Here is a 19936-nt window from a genome sequence, read left to right on the forward strand (position 1 = left end):
TGTTTGTAATGAACAGAAAAATTATGAACAGTTTCCCACTGTGGCTCCTGTGGGAAACAATGAGCCAGACAGCAATTCCCTGTTCATGTCAATATTAAAATAAAAATGAAATGCACAGCTGAAGATGGAATGATATTTAGAAAAAGCTTGAGGACACTGTGTCTGATGTGTCAGCATGAATGGAAGTGGTCACTTACAAACTCAATGTGCACTCCTACTCTGACAGTAAAATCTTCAACAGATAAAAGATACTATATTTACTTTTAATTATATGTGCTTCACCTAGGAAAGAAATAGAAGGTCACAAAGCTATGATCTGAGCAAGCAAGTGACATTGTTATTACTACAGACCTTTTGAACATATGATTAGTGTTGGAAATTTAAGCACACCTTTTTGCATAAAAAAAGGTCAGTCCTTCATGCTACATATTATCTCACTTTGTTAAAGAATTCTCTAAAATTACAGAACTCTAGAGAAACTTGAAGGAGACTAAAAGATTAAAAGCAATATCCAAAGGCATAAAAAAAGCCATAGAGGGTGGAGGACATGGCCAGAGAAGAAGGAATTGAGTGTTTTAGCAGTTTCATGATGGATATATTGAATATGAGAGAGAGACATGAAACTAAGCAGTACCTAGGGATTTTCACAGCAGGAATAACAGAAGAGAATACAAAAGTCGGTTTAATCTTCTTTTCTTTCATGGGAAGTAATTATTGGTGAACAAGAAAAGTTGGAAGTCTATTTATATATTAATTTTGTCTTAAGTGTAACTTAGGAACCAACAGCAGAAGGTATTTGTCATATTCAATTCTTATTACAGTGGTGTTCATTAAATTGTATACATGTATTTCTTCCAATTAACTGGGATCCTTCTACAGTGGAAGGAAAATCTTCTCTTTCAGTTTGCCAAAAATAAGTTTTGATTTGAATGAGTTTATTATTTGAGTACATGAGTTTATTTAGAAGAAGATTAACTGATTCTAAATCCTAAATTTCTGAGGCTGCAAATAAAAAAAAAAAACCCCATCTTTATTTTATGCCCTATTCTCATTTAGAAAGCCTAGAAATTGCATCAGTTGACAGAAGGTTGGGCACTTCAGTGATGCATTTAGCACTGGAACAGTACTGAAAACCAACCACATTAGTTTTACTGAGGAGACTTGGGAGCAGAGTATGGCAAGTGTAATGTAACAGCAAACTGGTAGTTTTGGTGAGGTAAAAACAGAAAATGAAGAGGAATGGAAGGCTCTGCAGAGAAAGTAAACATGTAGGCAACAGAAGAATATACACATTATAGTCCAGCCCCATCTCATCTTGCTATCCTCAGTTGTATATGGGGATATAATAAATAGTGGGCATTCAATAGTGGGAAAAAAAACAAAGAATCTTCCATTGTGTTCTACTTGTACATAGAGTATGGGAAGAAATGTGAAAGTGTGGTGAATAGTGTAAAGGGGTGGATACCCAATATCTGACTAACTCTCAGAAACTGTCTGGGGATTCACAAATGAGCTGCTGTTAAATGTGTGCTCAGTTTTAGCTTTATGCTCCTTCAGATGGGGAAGGTAAAGCTGTTACCATCCTCTGCTTTTTGCTTGCCTCATTTTTTCAGAGGCCTTAACTGTAGAAGCAGCTGCAACTGAAGGGACAGTGTGGGGATTGACTGACAAGGACTTTGCTTATACCAGCAAAGCAAAGCCAGTTTATTACACACTTTACCAGTATTTATACGTCAATACGCTCATACTCAAAATTTTCTACTCTGACCCCTTTGTCCTGGTCTCCTTTAGAAACACAACCTTCTGATTATTGTTCTTAAGCTAGTAAAATCCTTTGTTATCTCTTTCACTAGTAAAGTCTTTGTTACATCTTCTTTTGTTAAAGTGGTCAGTGTTAGAGGGTCAGAATGATCAGACATGATGTTTTCACTTCTGTTCTTGCCTTGAGTTTATCTCTCCTTTGGCTTTCACTGTACGAGGGCCAAAAGGTCTTTGGGACTACCCAATTCAGCTTCTGCAGTTGTCTGATCTCTGACAGGACAGCAAGTTTAGTCCTGGGACACGTCAGTTCCCTCTCTTGTCTGTTAATATAAACTGGCATCCACTTCAGTTTATGTTAATAAAAGAAGTTATGAATTCAGATGGCTGAAATGATTGCAGCTTATTCAGCTCAAGGAAGGAGGGGACAAGACAAATACAACGTAAATGTAAGTGGTAAGAACCACTATCCTTTTCTGTTATGAATTAAAAAGATAATCTCATAACACTAGAGTACCAAACACATTTTGCCCATATACTTTCTCTTTCTTTTTTTTTTTTTTTTTTTTTTTTTTTTTTTTTTTTTCATACTGTAATTCACCATTTTTTATTGAAAGAGACCAGAAGAACAGTAAGCTTCTCAAACACCTGGAGCCCCTCTGTTGAACTTGAGTTGGTTTGTCAGTATTCATATTGTAGTGGGGCCCAAAACCAGACACAGAATCTGGATTCAGGCTTACCAGTGCTGAGCAACAGGAGATAATTCCTTGCACACAATGACCCAGGATCCTGTCAACCTTCTCTGTTGCCAGGGAAGGATGTTGGTTCCTGTTCAGCATGCTGCCTACTGAGACTCCCAGGGCCTTTTCTGCTGAGGCAAGCCTCAGCTGCTTATGTTGCCACAGCTGGTTCCTCCTGAAGCGCAGCCTGTCCTTAGTGAATTTAAGCTAATGTCCCTGCAGGTCCTTTCCCAGGCCTGCTTACTTGCCCCTGAATAGCAGCTCTGCCCTTAGCGGTTTCCTTCCCAATCTTGCAGTATGGACAAATATGCTGCATGTGCCCTCACAGACATTAATTTACCACTTAAAGATGTAAATTTGTGAAGGACTCTTAAATTTTAAATAGATTTGAGGCTTGTCATTTGATACATGTGAAGTAAAGAGCAACTAGAGGTCAGGCAATGTTTTTCTATCCCAACTGAAGTAGGTTCATTCTAACAGAGAGTGGGATTTTGCATTACTCCAAGGTGGGAGGAGAGAGAATGAGACTATCAGAACCTGCCCTTCAGTACTTCAGATTCCCTGTCACAAAAAAAATGTCAACGTGAAACATTTGGGATAGGGATAGGCTGCTGCATGGGGAAGAGTCTGAACATGGTCCTGCACTTGCATGAGCACCAGAAAAAAAAAAAGTTCTGCATTATCTTCCCCATAAAATGATTACCTAATATTCACAGATGCCATCTCTAGAAAGGTACTAGTATGTTCTCATAAGATCAATGAATCACAGAAAAGTTAGGGTTAGAAGGAGATCATCCAGTCCAATACCCTGCCAAGTCAGGGTCACCTAGAACAGTGACACAGGCATGTGTCCCTTGGGTTCTGAATGTCACCAGAGATGGAGTCTCCATGACCTCCCTGGCAGCCTGTAAAAAATGTGTTTTGCAAGATACCTGTCTTTTGTCTGTGACTTTTGTTCTCAGTCAGGAATGCTACATAACTTATATTAGTGGTCCTGTGAACTTAAATTTTGAATTGATTTTAATGCCTTTTAAGAGAAAAGAAGATGAGTCTGTTGGGGATGCAACATAGACTTCAAACAATTAAAAATTTACTTTCAGAATCAGATGTAGGGCAGAACTCTGGGGCCATGTCCCACAGCAGTCCAATGTAGCTATTAAGACTCTGCAACATCAACATGTTTAAGGAAGGCTTAAGGTTTTATTAAACAAAATAAACCCCCACCATTCTCTGCTGAATTCAGTGTTATGCTTCTTCACCTTCATTTTTCCATGTTCCAGTTGCCTACTGAGACAATATTGCATTTTTTTGTAGCTTGTCAGGATATATACCCTGAAACAATTGAGGAATTAAAGGATACAGGGTTTAGCTGAGTTCTTTCATTCCCAAACTTATTAATAATATGTAATTTCTGCCAGAGTTAGGTTCCAAAGCTAATATCCTGCCAAAATAAGTGTCAGCTTACAACTCTCATAGCTATCTCTTTTGTTTTGCAGGTACTCTTTGCATATGTTGCCTGGAAGAACGTAATAAGAAGTCTCAAATTTGCTTATAATACAGGATATTTGACCACCAAAAATCAAGTGCATCAAGATTTGTCAGCCAGCCTTTTGTTTTTTTATCAGAAATTGTTTGGGGTTTTTTCCCAAATAAAATCAGGGTCAGTCCCTAAGATCCAAACACATGGAAGTATCTACTTGTAGGAACTCCTAACAAAGAGAAACAGAACAATGCACATGGCATAGCTGATCACTTTAAACACAAAAGTTAAGATCAGATGTGGCATTTGCAATTCTCATTTACAATTTCTCTTAGAAATTCTTTGTTCTTATTTTTTTGTTAAGCAAGAAATGCTTGTTTTCTAATCAGCAATCTCACCAACGCTTTTAAGTGTAAAGCTTAAAGGCAAGCAGTTACTCATCCAAGTTATTGCAGTGGAGGAGGGAAAGGTGATGGTAGTCAGCCACAGCCTGTACATATGGCTATAAGGTACTGTACTTAATAGGTAGAGGGCTCCCTACATAATGTCCTTTGTCATCCCACTGGGGATATATTTACACTGTGAGTTTGTCTGGTCCTGTTTTATTTCCAAATCATAATTCCTCAGTGTGCCACAACACCTCCCCAACTCTCAGCATCTTCTGGTGGGGAACCCACAAGAATGGAAGAAGACAGGTTGAAAGAACATATTAGGTACAGTCCACATCTATTCTGCCCATCTTGAGGTGGAGTTTGGAAGAGTTTTATTCCATGCACCAAAGCCAATCCTCCAATACTGCCCCCAACAGCCCTATGTCCTCCTCATGAATCATGAATCATACAAACCGGGCTCAGTTCTCCATGCTACCAAAATCACTCAAGCAGTGACACTGAGAGCCAGTTTCCCAGGACAGCTACTAAAATTTACAAAGACAGAAACTCCACCACTTCCCTGGGCAGCCTTGCCAGCACTCAGTCACCATCAGAGTAAAAAAACTGCTTCTTGTTGTTCAGAGAGTGCCTCCCATTGTTTAATGCTGTGCCTGCTGCTTCTGGTCCTGTCTGTGAAAGAGGATGTCAATGCTTTTGCAGGGCACCAAGGCAACAGAAGTTAGTTTATATCTTACTTTCCAGTGTCTAACTAAACAGGTAGCACAGGACAGCCCCTGCAAAATCTCTGGTTCATGTCAGGGAAAATATGAGTATGAACTGCAGGAATTGCAGAGACGTCCCCAGTGCCATCAGCAACTCATGATTGTGGTGCTTGGCACTAGACAGGTCTTTAATCTCAAATGTGTGAGATACTTCCTCCAGTTAACTTGACAAGTATTTTCTACCAGAATTTAGCCTGCAAACCCACAAATCCCCGAAGCACAAGTCTTTAAAATCAGGCAGGAGATAGGGTCTGCTGCTTCTATTTAAAACTTTTCCGAGCTGTTTAAATTGTTGCTACATCTATTTAGTTTTTCTCCACAATATTATCAGCTGTTATTGCTATACCACAACCAACACACACCACCTCTGAACCCCATTAGGTTCCTGCAGGTAGCTGGAACCTATCCATGGCCATGGAGAAACGTATCTCCATACTACCTACAACCTCTATATTCCACACCTCTGCACCTCATCATTGTCCTACAAATAGTTAGAATGTATTAATGTATGGGACATGCAGATATCTAAAAATATACATAAATAAAGTGTACCTAAGAATAATTCCGAGAGTTGCATAGAGGAACCTAGGTGGTTGGAAGCCACCAGTGCTGAGTATTTTAGGGGTTCCTAGGAGCTGGCTGCACAGGCTAGCAAACTAGCCACCTCTCTGATACTGGCCCAACACAAAACAAGAAAAAAAAATTATATAATTGATTTTTATAGTAATTTCCATATGTCTTTAAAAAAAAAAACTGGATTGAAATTAATTGTAGGCATGCTTTATAGCTCGCTGCTGCTGAAGGAAGCAGTTCTCACATTCCCAGACTGCTCCCCCTAATGTTCTGGGCCCTTTCTTGTGTCAGAAAAAACATTTATGCAGCTGCAGGGAGTCTGATCAATAACAAGTTCACTCCTCTCCTGCTGCCAACTTTAACTCCATTCCCTGAAGAAGTGCATAAATACGGTGCCAGGTCAGGCACATAGTGAGGGAAGTATGGCAATGAAGAAGGATATGACTACCTTGTTTCTGCAATTCTTACATTATGACCTGATGCAGAACAAAACATCCATTTCTCAGAGCATTTAAAAATCATTAGATCACACTAATATATAGACAAGCAATTAAAAAACCACAAAAAGTATTATATCACACAGAATTTTTATATTAATGAATACAGAGGTATCTAATGCATGGAAGTTCCAAATTATACAAAGCAAGTCTTAGAGCTCAACTCTTTTTTCTGATATCTATAAGTTAGAGTGTGCATGAGACACATAAAACACAGAACAACAATCCTGTTCACTGCCTCCGTGATGACAACACCAACTCAATACAGCTTATTTGTCGATAGGGACAGTAATGCCATGAAGAATAAACTTCCTAATGGAAATTAGGACATGGACTTCATATAGTTAATGGACTATTGGAGTAATGGACACCTAGTGGAGTTCATGCAGTTTAATGTCTTAAAAAGGGTGCTAAAGCACTGTTTCAGAGCTTCCCCTATTTCACAAAAGGATGAAGAACAAGAGGGAAACTGCTGGTTGAGTGGCAAATATAAGAAGTTGAATGCATGAGGTTTATGTCCACTGGAAAACAATTAACTGTGTTCACATGATTCCCAAACTGGGCAAAAATGCAAGGCCACAAAGGCAGACCAGGTAACTCAGCTGGTATCTTAATTTTCATCTGAAGTTTTCACAGTGAGTTCACCTATATTTTATCCACATACCAGAGACTGTTACTTGAGAACACCACAAATGATGTTCCAGTTGCTGTCAAAATCAAGAATTAAATTTGGGAATACGAATAATCTATTAAGACGTGCTAAAATCAAATACATGGCAGTGGTTTGGCAAGGAAGAGATATTTGAGAATGAACAGCTTGTGGAGGGGATGGATGGTGCTTGCCAGCTTAGGGTTCAGCAATGTACATGCTGCCAACAAGAACGTGTATTTTAGCTTACACGTTAAACCAAACATAACCAAAATTGCCAGAAAATGCTATAGTACATTTGGCCTTCTATTCTGAAGTTTGTTTTATCCAGAAATGACATTATTTAGCTTGCAAATAAAAATTTCAGCTGCTGTACAGTGCTCTATTCGAAAAATGGATTTATAAAAACATTACTTAACTTAGTCTGGATTTATTTAAACAATGAGGATAGAGTTTCACAAATTAACTTCTATCCAAGTAGGAATATCAAATCTGGAAGTTTCAAACACTGTATGGCTTGCTCTCTACATGCTTCTTCTCCCTTTTTTGTGAGCCTATTTTCACAAGGGAACAAGAGAAATTAGGCACTTCTGTGTTTATTATGATTAGTCATGCTTCTTGGCATATGTTATTGTATTTTGCACTTAATAAACAAGCATTTATGATGCAAATATCCTAGGAATGGAATATATTTGTATATGAATTCTGAGAGAGAGAACATGATTAACTATTTTATTTTATACTTTACAATTGTAAATCTTTCTCTCCTAAGCACACAAAACAGAACCTTATCAGGAAGGATTTTTCCAACCTTTAATATGGTACATCTTTATTTGTTGATCTTTGATTTTCAAGGAAAAAATCTACACTGCGGAAAGCAATAGGTTCAAAAAATATGTGTCTAAAACCATGGTAGCTATTTCTCAGCATAATTTCCCTATAGCAACATTTGAGTGATGCTGGTAACACACACACATTTATTAAAAAGCAATGTCATACCTGTAGACATGCAGGAGCTCTGCCTTGGGGTTTATTCACATCAACAGCCACAAGCTGCCAACCTCCAGCAGCATCTTCATGAAACATCTTGAAAGGGAAGACTGTTGTCAGAAATGTTTTGTGTGGCAATAAATACAAGTGAGATCTAATACATTCCCCTTAAGGAACAGCATGCATTTTCATGATAGCTAGTTTAAAATAACAGAGGAATGATTCTTTCTGCTACAGAAAAAAAAAAAAAAGTAACATGCTTTTCCCAACAATTGTCTGATTTTACCTAGACAACATCAAACACAATGTGTTTCTATTAGTCCTAATATAGAAAACAATTCAGTTAATCTCTGACCAGCATCATCAGATAGTGGTACCTGTTCAGAATAATTTCCTTATTAAGGTAAGCTTATCCTAATAAAAAACAAATACATTGTGCCCACATAAATAAGCTACATAAATAAAAGGTGCATTTGGAAATCTTTTTTACTGGCAAAATTATTTTACTGCAAGGACCACTTTATTTTTGTTGCACTGATGCATATCAGCAAGAGTAGCTGGACAGTCCCTATGTATAATTTCACAGAGATTAAAATTCCTGTAAATAGCTGAATGTTTCCAAGCTCTAATGACAGCAATGGAAAAGGCTTTCTTGACCACAGCGGTATTCACACTTTATCAATAGCCTCTGGAAGAGCAAACATAGGCATTCTGTTTAGTTGGGTTTTTTTCCTCAGAAATTAGGACACAAAATGATGCTGGACATAAGCAACAGTGAGACACCATACCTGAAAGTGATTAAAACTGTCCTTGAAAATGTCCTTGAAAGAAAATGAATGGTTCTAGCATTTTGAGTTGCCACCTGCATATACTATGAAATGAAGTGTGGCAAAGTTCCCACCTCACTCCCGCCTTTCCTTTGACACACAGCACCCAAACGAGCCATCTCAAGAACACAGCCACAGGAGAGTGGTTGAAGCTTAAAAGTCATCCTGAGAGAACTGCTCACTAGACTGGGGACATTGTCACCCAAATATGGTTGTAATTCCTCCAAGTCTTTATTTAGCATCTCTGCACTGGGAAGAGTTGCCAATTAAGATCAGAACAGTTAATCTTCTTCTTACTATGCTTTTAAGTACATTGCTAAAGTGCTTTAGAAGAACCTTTTACCCTTTTATAGAGAACCCCTTCCTAGACTTCGACTCCTGGACACTCAAATCTTTTCTACAGGAATAAGTTTGGGGAACAGCTCAGTAATGGAAGAAGTGGGAAAATTAAGGCATAGCTTTCAAGGCTACTTCATGCACAAAACAAGCATGGGTTTTAACTTTTGTCTGGTGCTTTGAACAAGAAATCCTGCAGGATATTTTCTGTCCTTCTTAATACAGAAAAAAGATAAATAATTTTTGCACTTTGGTAACCTGGACTCAATATCCCATTATGTCACTGACTCGAGGAATGAAGCAGCCTTTTGAACCATTTGCTTATCTGCACCCAGCAACCTATTTTTAATTTGCATGATGCAGATTATATTCCACATATTCATGCTCTTTGGCATCATGACATCATTTTGGATATTTTATATTTTTTTAATGTTGGCTGCTTCTTGTGTTTCCCTACATCGAACTCTCTGTTCCATCCTCTAGTTCAGAGTATGTTGGATAAGCCTATATGGCTCAGAATTTGTTCTATGAACATTAAGTTCCTCAGGCTAAGCATATGTCATGTAGAGAAGTCCTTTTTTTTAGACTTTAAATTGATATCACAAAGTCTGCTTTGAAAAAGACATATATATAGAGTAGAAATTACTGCCACAAAGTCTATTTGAGGCAAAAAGGGTAGCAGCCGGCAGAAAAGGACTAGATTTAAATATGGATTACAGGAATATAAAAAAGAATATTAAAATATTCAATAATTAATTTTGAAAACTTAAATCCTTTGGCTTAGTAAAATAAATAATCTCCAGCTACATGGTTAGAAAAAAATTCCCTCGTGGGTATGTTTCACATATCTGTCTTTCTAAGAGCTTTTTGCAGGCAGTTGGTATTGGTCCTTCTCGAGACGGCAAACTGCACTGCCCTGGAAAAGCCTGGTCTTTTGCCCATTTGGGACACATAATCTGATTGTTAAAATAATGAATGAGAGAATTTAAATTTCAGCCCAGTAGCTCTTTTTCATACTGGGTTCTTTCCCACTACTCAGCCCACCCCTCCTATTATGGTTTCCTCTTACCCATTATTCAGTGTCTCACTTTCTGTGGCTGCCCCAGCTGTGAGCATGGCTCTTTCCTTGCCCTACAACCTATTCTCCCTTGGTCTCAACACACCCTTCTCAGTTCCAGGACCAGCTTCCCCAAACACTTCAGCTACCCTCTGACTCCTTTTCTTCCAGCTACTTTGGGATTTCAGCTCTTATTTCTTAGCACAGAAAGTGATATCCTATAGCCCTGATATCAAATCCACCCAAGACATGATAAAAAAGCACTATCATACTTTGTTAAAAAGAATACAAACACAGCAATAGCCATATAGAGAACTGTATTATGGTCTCTATTATTCCTTCCTAAGAAAGACTCGTTAGATAATGCAACCAAGAATTAAAAGTTTTATGAAAATTCATATATCAGGTTTAGAATATAGGTACCAACATGCAAAGTCAAATATATTTTATACAACAAGAACTTTTTGCTTATTATTAATTAATGAACTAAACCAAATCAAATCCCCAAAGAATCTCAGCATCTCAAGTGCTTCACCTGGGTGGTGGCAGTTGAAGTAGTACTGCTCCTGGACCCCCACATCTGCTGGAACTGCACTCTAATTTCTGCAAATGTCTCAATGATGACTGCAATAAAAACATTCTGTAAAAGAAAAAGAAAGAATGGCTAACACAAACCTCAGCAAGCAGAAAAGAGAAGAAATTAATTCTGATATGATCTATGTGTCAGAACAATTTAAAAAGACATATTTTCCAGTACCTTAACAAGCCAGGCCAGAAAGAAAATTAAGGTGATGAAATAGAAATATGAACGCCATCGGGGAAAACTGTCAATTGCTCGGTACATAAGGAACACCCAGCCTTCCTGAGAAGCAGCTTCGTAAACAGTAAATATGCTTGTGCCTGTCAGAGGAAAAATGAAAATGTTTGTCATTAAACCTCCCTGAAAGTTTTCAGTATCAGCAAACAAAATTTTATCTATCCTATTTTTGTTTTTTCTAAAGGAGAAGAGGGCTCTCCTCTCCTCCTTCAAAGTTTTTCAGGTGCATTTCCACATTTATTCCTTTTGCAGTTGAATATTAATTGGTTTTGTATCAGATCAGACTGACTCCCTTCCCTCCCTCGACAGACACGTATAATCTCTTAGAAGAGTTCACTGCCAGTATGCAAATGCTCCCAAAGGCAGAATTTGTCCCATCGTTTGCATTCAGCAGCATCCCTGAGAAAAGGCAGATTTAACAAGGATCAACATCAGTAGGTTAAAGAAATCACTTTTAATATCAGCAACAGCATCAGCAACACACCAAGAAGGTGCACAGTAAGCACCTACAGCAAGCTACAGAACTGTTTTGAAATTCAGGTAGTAGCTGCATTGACATACATATGTTTGCCTTTAAAAAGCACTTTTAAGTTGAACTTGCTATATCACTCTTGAGGGAGTGGAGAGAAGATGAAAGGAAAATTATGAGAGACCTTTTTGTGCAGAAACCACTTTTGAACAACAGCTATAAAGCTACTAATTTTAAACATAAAGTCCAAACTCAACCTAATGTCTGAGTGATAATATGCCTTAGCCAGCTTGGCCTTCCTCTGTATCTCTACAATGAAAGCTTCAAAATATAGACCAGTTATGGCTTGTAAGTCATTCTTGTTTAAAGCAATTTTATGTTCCAAAAAGAAACACAATTAAACTGTGAAATTAAACTGTGAAATCTCACAAACTGCTGTGAAATCACAGAATTGTCCTACAGCCACCCTCCAGCTCTGCTCCACTACTGCTTCGTTTCATGGAATGGCTTTGATAAAAGAGAGGGAGCATGAGGAGCACTGCCCTTAGCAAAACACAGCAGCTGCTAGCAACATAAAGATAGAAAGCTGACTATCGGATCTTTTTCACAGGGAAATAAGTGGTTCTGAGCAGAAATTCCAGACTCTAGGAGTTTCCCCCAAAATCACAGCAGACTATAAGGAGTGCTACTATTTTCCTGTTGAATTTGTAACATCTATATCCTTTTGTTTGCGCACAGGGATGAGATGAACCAGTTTTGTCTCAGGGTATCCCTTCTGCAGGTAAATTTTCACTGATGAGAGGAGTGAGGGAAAAAATGATTTTTATATAAACACCTGCTTTTGATAGGTAGGTGTCAAATGGTCAAGATGGGCATGGTGAGTAGGCAAAACTGTTAGTTTATTTAGTTACTGGATTCCTTGCTTTTTACTGCATATGGTTCTCAGGACCAAGGGAAAGAAATGAAAATAAAAGGAAAGGAAAAGCATTCAAGCATAGAAAGCAAAACTCTTTCTATTTCTTTAGAAGAAAAAGTGGTCTCTATCAATACTGAAATACTCATCAGTGGTTATTTCATGGGTATTTTACATTTCAAAAATTCAAAATGTAATGGTTCAATTGTCTAATAATATACTGTTGCTGAACTGATTAAATTATTGAACAAAACAGTGCTGTTGAGGACAGGCAGAGATTAAGGGGAAAAAAAAGAATCTATTAAAAGTTGCTGGCTAGGAAACTGTCATTAGTCATTACCAATGGGAAAGTCACAGTGAAGATTAGTAAAATAGAGGGGATGTCATGCAAAGTATTTATAACACATCACTGGGCCATCTGCCACAGTAAAGCAATACTGTGAATGGACAAAAATGCACAATTAACCCAATTAAAATGAGTTTGCCTGTGACACTAAAGTAAAAATGTCTCTATAGTGTATAACTGGTAGAGGTATTCTTAAGGTTGTCAGAAAGCAATACCTCTTAAGAATATACATTCTTGCTTAATATATGTGACTAGAATGTAATAAAACTTTCATTACTGATGCCAGTAACCATGCTGTTCACTGTCTCTTGGAAATCCTGTTTCATACAGAATAAGGGATGTAGAATAAGGGATGCAACACCATAAAATGTTTTGCCTTGAAAAAGAAGAATTATTCTTAGTTAACATCTACCTGACTGCATGTTTTTGCTCTTTGTTTTTTTTCTGATTATTCCCTTTAATTTTGGACTACATCTTCCTAAAGCCAATGAGTAAGTTATTAAAAGACTCTCCTCTCACAGCAACATACTCTGTTTTTCTCACCATGTTCAAAGCCATATGGAAGGTGAGAAAATATCAAAATCTTAAGTGATGGTAGGATACATCCCAAAAAACCAGACATGGGAATGCTGCCATAAATGAAACCTAACATATGCCCCTCAGATCAAATGGCAAATTTATTGTTTTCCACAGATGTCTGTATTCTATCAGTGACAAAGTGTCTTTTCCTACTAGTTCAAAGGGCTTACGTAATGACAGCGTAGTGCTAGGAGTCTCGTGGTTAGGGCATGAGAACATAGATCCCTCAGCAGCAGGAATATGGGTGTCACAGCATAGGAGGGCTTGAAAACCTGCAGGGCCTGGCTATTCAATACACAACAGAATGCAGTCACCTCTCGTCAAAGTCCTGAATATTAGGATCATCATTTATGCCATGTAACTGCAGGCATCAGTGAGACTTTTCAGCCACGAAAAAGCTTTGAATTATGAAGAGAGTTAAACATGGTTGTTATGATACTGCTCATCAGCTTAAGCATGTTGGCATGGGCAGCTTGCTGAATTTAAGATATAAAAATATCTAGCAAATATTTATGATAATTTTCCTATCTATTTCAGTAAATGTTAAACCTTGAAAGCAATCAATATTAATTTGTGAGGAACTTTCTGACAACAAAATAGGTGAAATAAACTAACATGCTTTGAAGTTTTTGGTTTTTGTTTGAACTTGTCTAATAAGTTCCATTTTGATGTTATAATAAAACAATTCCTTTAAACACAATGATACTTTAAAAGAAAAGAGGAAAACACTTCTCAGGAGAGATTAAAACTCAAAAAATCAACATCATAATCTGTATCAATCTCAAATGACTACTTTTATCTAAGCAAGAAACACTTCTACCTTTGGAAATGTTTTACAACTGTATTGGTTAATATCAAAAAGAAAATAAAAAAGTTCAGAAAATGAAATATTTAGCGAAATACTGGGAAAGAGATTGAATCTTGCTCACTTTATGTGACATTTTCACTAGCTCCATACTGTATAGAAGACAAGACAGCAATCAGGTACAAACTGTATCCTTACTGATACTGTATGTTTAGTATATGGGGATTCAGCACCAGAGTGCAGGGGGCTTATTTCTTTTTCAATACATGTGCCTTTCAGATCTGGAAGACGGGAACATTAGTCTGAAGGGGCTAAATAATGGTGGAGAAAATAATTGCTTTAACAACTAAATAATTGTAATAAATGAAAATTCTAATGGTATCCATGCCTAATCAGGAAGCACGGTAACCTGGCTCTTCCATGCTCTACAGATGAGTAGATTACCAGGGAAACAAAAAGAATTAGAAGAGTCAGGGAAAAAAGTGATGATTTTTCTTAGGGGAGTAAAAGCACCTCTCCTGCCAAAACCCTATCTTTTAAATCACTAAGGAATATAGAAAGTGGGTCTTTTTCAAAAACAAAGGGACTCAAAGTTAACTGCAAAATAGTATTACTATGCAGGGATGGTCTTTAATGTACTGTATTTTATATTTATGCACATTTTGTAAATACACAGGATTTTCTGCTTGTTTCTGAGACTCTGATAACACCATGCTCTGTGACATCATCTCCTTCTATAACCAGCTCATTCTGCAAATGGACATCATGAGAAAAGGAGTGCACTGAATAATGCTGTAGTTTTATAATAGCAGAATTAAAGGAGCAGAGCTAAAAAATCACATAAAAAGTCACTGAGTTGGGAGACAGAACCATTTCCCCAAACTTGATGATGCATTCTTGCTTCTTGATTCAAAATCCCATATTGTCTGAGGAAGAGACTGTATGGTCCTGAGGAGTTGTCTTTCATTAATTAATATCTGTGCTATGTGTAGCTATTCCAAGTGAGATGCAAAAACTGAAAACTAAGTTTAGCTATGCATTAACACCAGCAATTTCTGCATGTGTAAGTTATGTTTATAAACCACCTTGGCTTACCATGTTAGGATTTTCTCAATTTTCTTGTGACTACTGTGAAGATGCTGAGAAAGAAAATCTACAGGAGGGCCACTTTAGGTAAAACAAAAAACCCCAAAAGTTTGCTTTTAAAATTTCTTTTTTTTTTTTTTTTTTTTTTTTTTTTTAAATCAGGAATTATTCAGGCAAGTAAAAATCCATGCGTTGTTATTAAAAGCTTACACCACTACCCACTGCGACGCAGGAAAGGCAGCAGACGCCAGGCAGTGCCGCGCTCCTTTCCCTCGCTTTGCAGCAGCCGCTAGATGGGAGTCGCGCACCGCGGCCACATCTGGAACATCGGCCGGCGGGGGCGGCGGAGCGTCCACCCCGGAGAGCACAGACTGTGTCAGCCTCTCGCTGCGCCGGCTAAAGGATTGATTCTCCCATTTGCCGGCAAAGCTAAGCCGCCTCCTGGCAGGTGCTGCTGTCTAATTTCACTGCTGTGCTGCACGCTGAAGGGCAGCCTTCCTTAACACGGCTCTGTGAGCGACTGCCCATAAAGCAATGCCCTCTGCCTTAGCCATGGAAATGTTAGCATGCCTGTTTCTGCCCCTGCTTACCTTCACTCATAAAATCACAAAGCTGCATGTTTCTTCAGGGCATGGGTATTTCAATTGACCAGTCGGCTTTTAATTTATCTTTCAGTATTAAGGTATTTGTAAAACACTGCATGCGGTCAGGGTTTTCCAAGTGTTTTACACTATTGCTTCAGTGAAACTCGAAAGGACTAAAAATTGTCCAGAAATGCAAGGACAAGGTTGTTAACACCTCTGGGAAGCAGCTGGCAGGCAGGATTGAAATCAGCTAAAAAATCAACTAATCCTGAATGGCTTAATGGCGTTGCTTGCCCCTGAGTGAGCAACCTATTTTACTTTCCCAATCCAACTCTCATCAGCCAGTCTGCCAGCTAGCAGAAATTAGAAGGAAAAGGAAAAAACCCCAAAACATGCCAATGCTCTACTCCTCTCTTGAAACCTCAAGCCCCAGTGCCATTTTCCTGTTACTAAGCTGCTGAAAAACTGATTTACAACAACAGAAAAAACCCACACTGCCAGTCTGAACAGTCTTTAAAACCTTGCTAAGCATAGTGACTTAAAATATACAGTAGTGATGTGTCACTGATTCTTCATTTTGAAAAGCTATTTGTTTATGAGATGAAGCTTTTATGAGAAAAGACTATAAACAGAGACTGTACAGATAAAAGCACCAATATGGAGATAAAGAACATTACAAATATAAGTTCTAGGATCAATGCAATCTGATCTACTGACTTAGTAATAAAAAGACAGAAAATCACAGAATTCACAGAATTACTAGGTTGGAAGAGACCTTCAAGATCATCAAGTCCAAACCATGCCTAACACCTCAATTAAACCAGTCAACTTCTGGGGAAAAAATGGAATTTTCTGCACCGTTTGCAAGTATATTAGAAATGTGTGCAATATTCAGAAGTCAGCTTAGCAATATGAATGTAGCAATGCTGGCCACTCATACTGACTGCACAGGGTTCAATAGGAGCGTGTTCTGCGTAAAGAAGTCCATGCTTTGACCAATAATGTCTTACATGTGATAGTACTTAATAGTAGTACTTAATAGATAGTACTGATGTAGTATTTTATGCTTTGAAAAGAGAAAACTGCTTTACATTTTTTAACAAGTCCAAGGTATAAAGAAAGATGAACACTCTTCAGAATGACTGTATGTGAGATTTGTTTATGGACATTTAGCCAGAATAGCATTTATATCTGCTTTTCTTTAATAACTTTTTGATTAAAATAGCTATAGATTTACAAATAACTTAACAAATAGGGATCCAAAATGTCAACAGAGCTCATAAGCTGACTTTATGCGCAGAAATACTGTCTGCTTTTTCCTTTTGGCAATTAGACAGCTGTGGGACTGTCTGTCTTATAATCACTGTTGTGAGTGTGGGGAGGCAACTTTACAAATATAGTGGCAGCAGATGAGATTCAAGTAAATGCTGAGCTGTAGCACACATAGCTAGCTGGAAACTCTGCAGCACAGTCAAGCCTCCCACCTCTTCTTCACTCTAGAGAGTATTCTTAAGGACACAACTGTTCTCAGATCTCTGGGGTCTCATCTTCAACAGAATGGGCAGAGCTTCAGGCTGAAACCTAGAAGTAGGACACTGCCATAGCTATGTTTCTCCTTATCAAACTGCAAAAATACTCTTCAGATCTAGAAACCAAGAATACAGAAATCCCTAGGCCTTGGCTTTAAGAGTAATGAATGCTGTGAAGATGGGCCAGCCACCACCTCAGTCTTTCCAATGAAATGCCTCTGATTTCAAGTACAGTCATAGTGGAGTCAATGCCTGTTACAGTAAATGTTATGACAAAACTGTATAACATAAAAAAGTTCAGTGGAGGAATCTCTACTATTTAATAACTTATTCCTTTGAAAATGAACAATCTTTTTATAGGACTGTTACTTCTTCTTTTAAAATGCATTACATATGTAGACACGTTTATAGAGTAAAAGTGGCAGCCAAGAAATGAAAATTTAGAAATTCCCCCAAATTGTTACATTTCAAATTTAATGAACGCTTTAAGGGTTATCATCTTAAAGAGGAAAGTTTAAGGCAGAATTCTTAGTACAGATATTATGTACTTGGATTGCCATTCAGCCAAATGCTGGGAATGACTATTAAAAATAAGGTAGCGATGGATTACTTTGTTAGAGAGAAAACAAAGCATGCAAATCTTCTTTGACATAAGGCATGGAAATTCAGCACTGAATTTTATATACTACTAATCAAAACTATTCATTTGTTGCATTAGCTTTTCCAAAAGTGACAGAGCAATCTAATTCATTTTAAGTACAATCATGAAACAGCAAAGCTGCTTGGTCCTAAAGCTCTGTTTCAGTTTCATTTGGTTCCTCTGGGCATCACGTGTGAATTGTAGGTGCTTCTCTGAGGATGCACTTGCTGTCTTAAAATGAAGAGGTCAGCACCTTTCTCTTGAATGGATAACATTTTTAAAAGCAGGTGCATGAGATTTTACCACAATCAGTGGTAAAACTGCTGTTATCATAAATAAGATGCTTTTAAAAATCCACCCCAAAGAATCCCAATTTGATTTGCTTCAGCTGTAGTGCACATCTGAACAAGATTTCATTCTTGTATAAAAGTTTCACCAAAGGGCAGCAGTAGAAAATTCCAACTAACAAGACCTGCTGAGCATTCAATGAACATAAGACAGAAAGAGCACTTAGATCAATGTATTTCTCTGAGAAAAAATAACAGACAGTAAAGCTGGTTAAGTAGACATTATGAAAACCGATACATGTTAGAAATCTCATTAGCCTCCACACATCTGAATAACAGCAGCAAATATACAGTGTCAAATGCATCCTAACAGACTAATCCAACTGAAGAGACAATAAATTCCCCTCCTAAATGGAAGGAAGGAGGTCTATGATTGACTGTTTCAAGAAAACCCAAATGAAACTCATTCAATGACTTGTTTATCTATTACTAACTACTCCCTGGTGACTTTACATGCCACTAAAAGGAAAATAATTCATCTACTTTGTTGACGTGAGGGACTGGTTTGCCCACTATCCTAATACATGGAGTTAGAAATAGTGTGGAGATACAGACAAGTGGTTTAGTGACCCAATAGCACACTGAATCCCACAGCACCTTTATGAGATAAGCATATTATCCTGGTTCAGAGACGGCTGTATTAAGTTAGGGACTCTGAGACTCTCCTCAAGCAGTGACACAATCAATGTCTAAGATGAAACAATCTTAAAGATTTCTGATTTTACAAGAGCTGGGTGTCAAAAGAGAAAAAACCTGCTTTTCTTTTTATTTTAGTAAAAAACCCAAAACCATACATGGATGTCAGCAAAAAGCCATCAACTTTTTTTTCCTTTCCTTTAGAAAATAAAATACTAAATTGGAAAGAAAACTAATTCTTGTAACATCTGACTTCTTTTATTCTGGACTGTCTTAAAGAAAGTATTTGCATGACCAGAGATCTACTGAATATCAAAAGAATTCTTAGAAAACTAGCACTAATGGACTAAAGCAGCTGGCAGGTTCAATAGGAGATGAAAATCAAAACCTTTGGCAAGAAAAGCTGTATAAACTGCCAGGTATTTCTTGGGAGAGAGAATTTCCAAAGTTTTAATATACTCTGTTTAAACCTTGTTTTCAGTATTATCTGCTTCTGCAGAACTTCTTTCTGATCTTTATGCACTACTGAAAATAATCCCACACACCCATAACAGAAATTTCTGGGATTTCTCACTGTCAAATTAGTGTGGGTTTTTTTTTTTTTCTCAGATAGGCCATTTTCTTTTTTTTCTCAGCATCAAGTTTACCTGCAAAGATGTTTATTCTTTGAGTAGGTGTGTGTCAGCTCTGTGCTTTGACTCAAAGCTGCATTAATTTTCTACAGACCAATGATATTTATCATATTTTTTCTTCAAAGCTTTTTGCTAAAGTGGAAAATGTGACATTTTGTACTGAGACATATGAACAACACGTGGTTTAAAAAAAGGGCTGTGTATGAAAAAATAAGTTTTGGCATTGCTCATTGAAGCAGTTTCTCAAGAAATACACATCAGACCTACTTGGAGCAATCTTTTATCAAAGGATAAGCTAAAGAGATCTCATTTTCCATATGAAAATTATTTTCAGTGGGTGAAATAAAATCAGAGCTTTTAGATCTGAAGGTGCAAACAAGTGCTATGCACAAAATCAAGGTTGATTTTCTGCATGCCATTTATTTCACAGGGACTACCTATTTGTCTACTCTTCAATTAAAAAAAGAAAATCTTGGAAGTCTATCCACTCCCT

The 19936-nt window shown here is 37.6% G+C and overlaps 1 protein-coding gene across 3 annotated transcripts in view; it reads right to left on the minus strand.

The window, feature by feature from the left end:
- Positions 1–19936, minus strand: part of NALCN (sodium leak channel, non-selective) — a 224550-nt gene that overhangs the window by 134880 nt on the left and 69734 nt on the right. For all 3 annotated transcript variants that reach the window (XM_063149615.1, XM_063149612.1, XM_063149614.1), the window contains exons 8-10: positions 10818–10960; positions 10596–10700; positions 7850–7936 (exon numbers count right to left, since the gene is read on the minus strand). In XM_063149615.1, the coding sequence (XP_063005685.1) occupies positions 7850–7936; positions 10596–10700; positions 10818–10960 (335 nt within the window). The remainder of the gene's footprint in view (positions 1–7849; positions 7937–10595; positions 10701–10817; positions 10961–19936) is intronic.

Source organism: Melospiza melodia, chromosome 2, assembly GCF_035770615.1.
Source record: "Melospiza melodia melodia isolate bMelMel2 chromosome 2, bMelMel2.pri, whole genome shotgun sequence".
Classification (NCBI taxonomy): Eukaryota; Metazoa; Chordata; class Aves; order Passeriformes; family Passerellidae; genus Melospiza; species Melospiza melodia.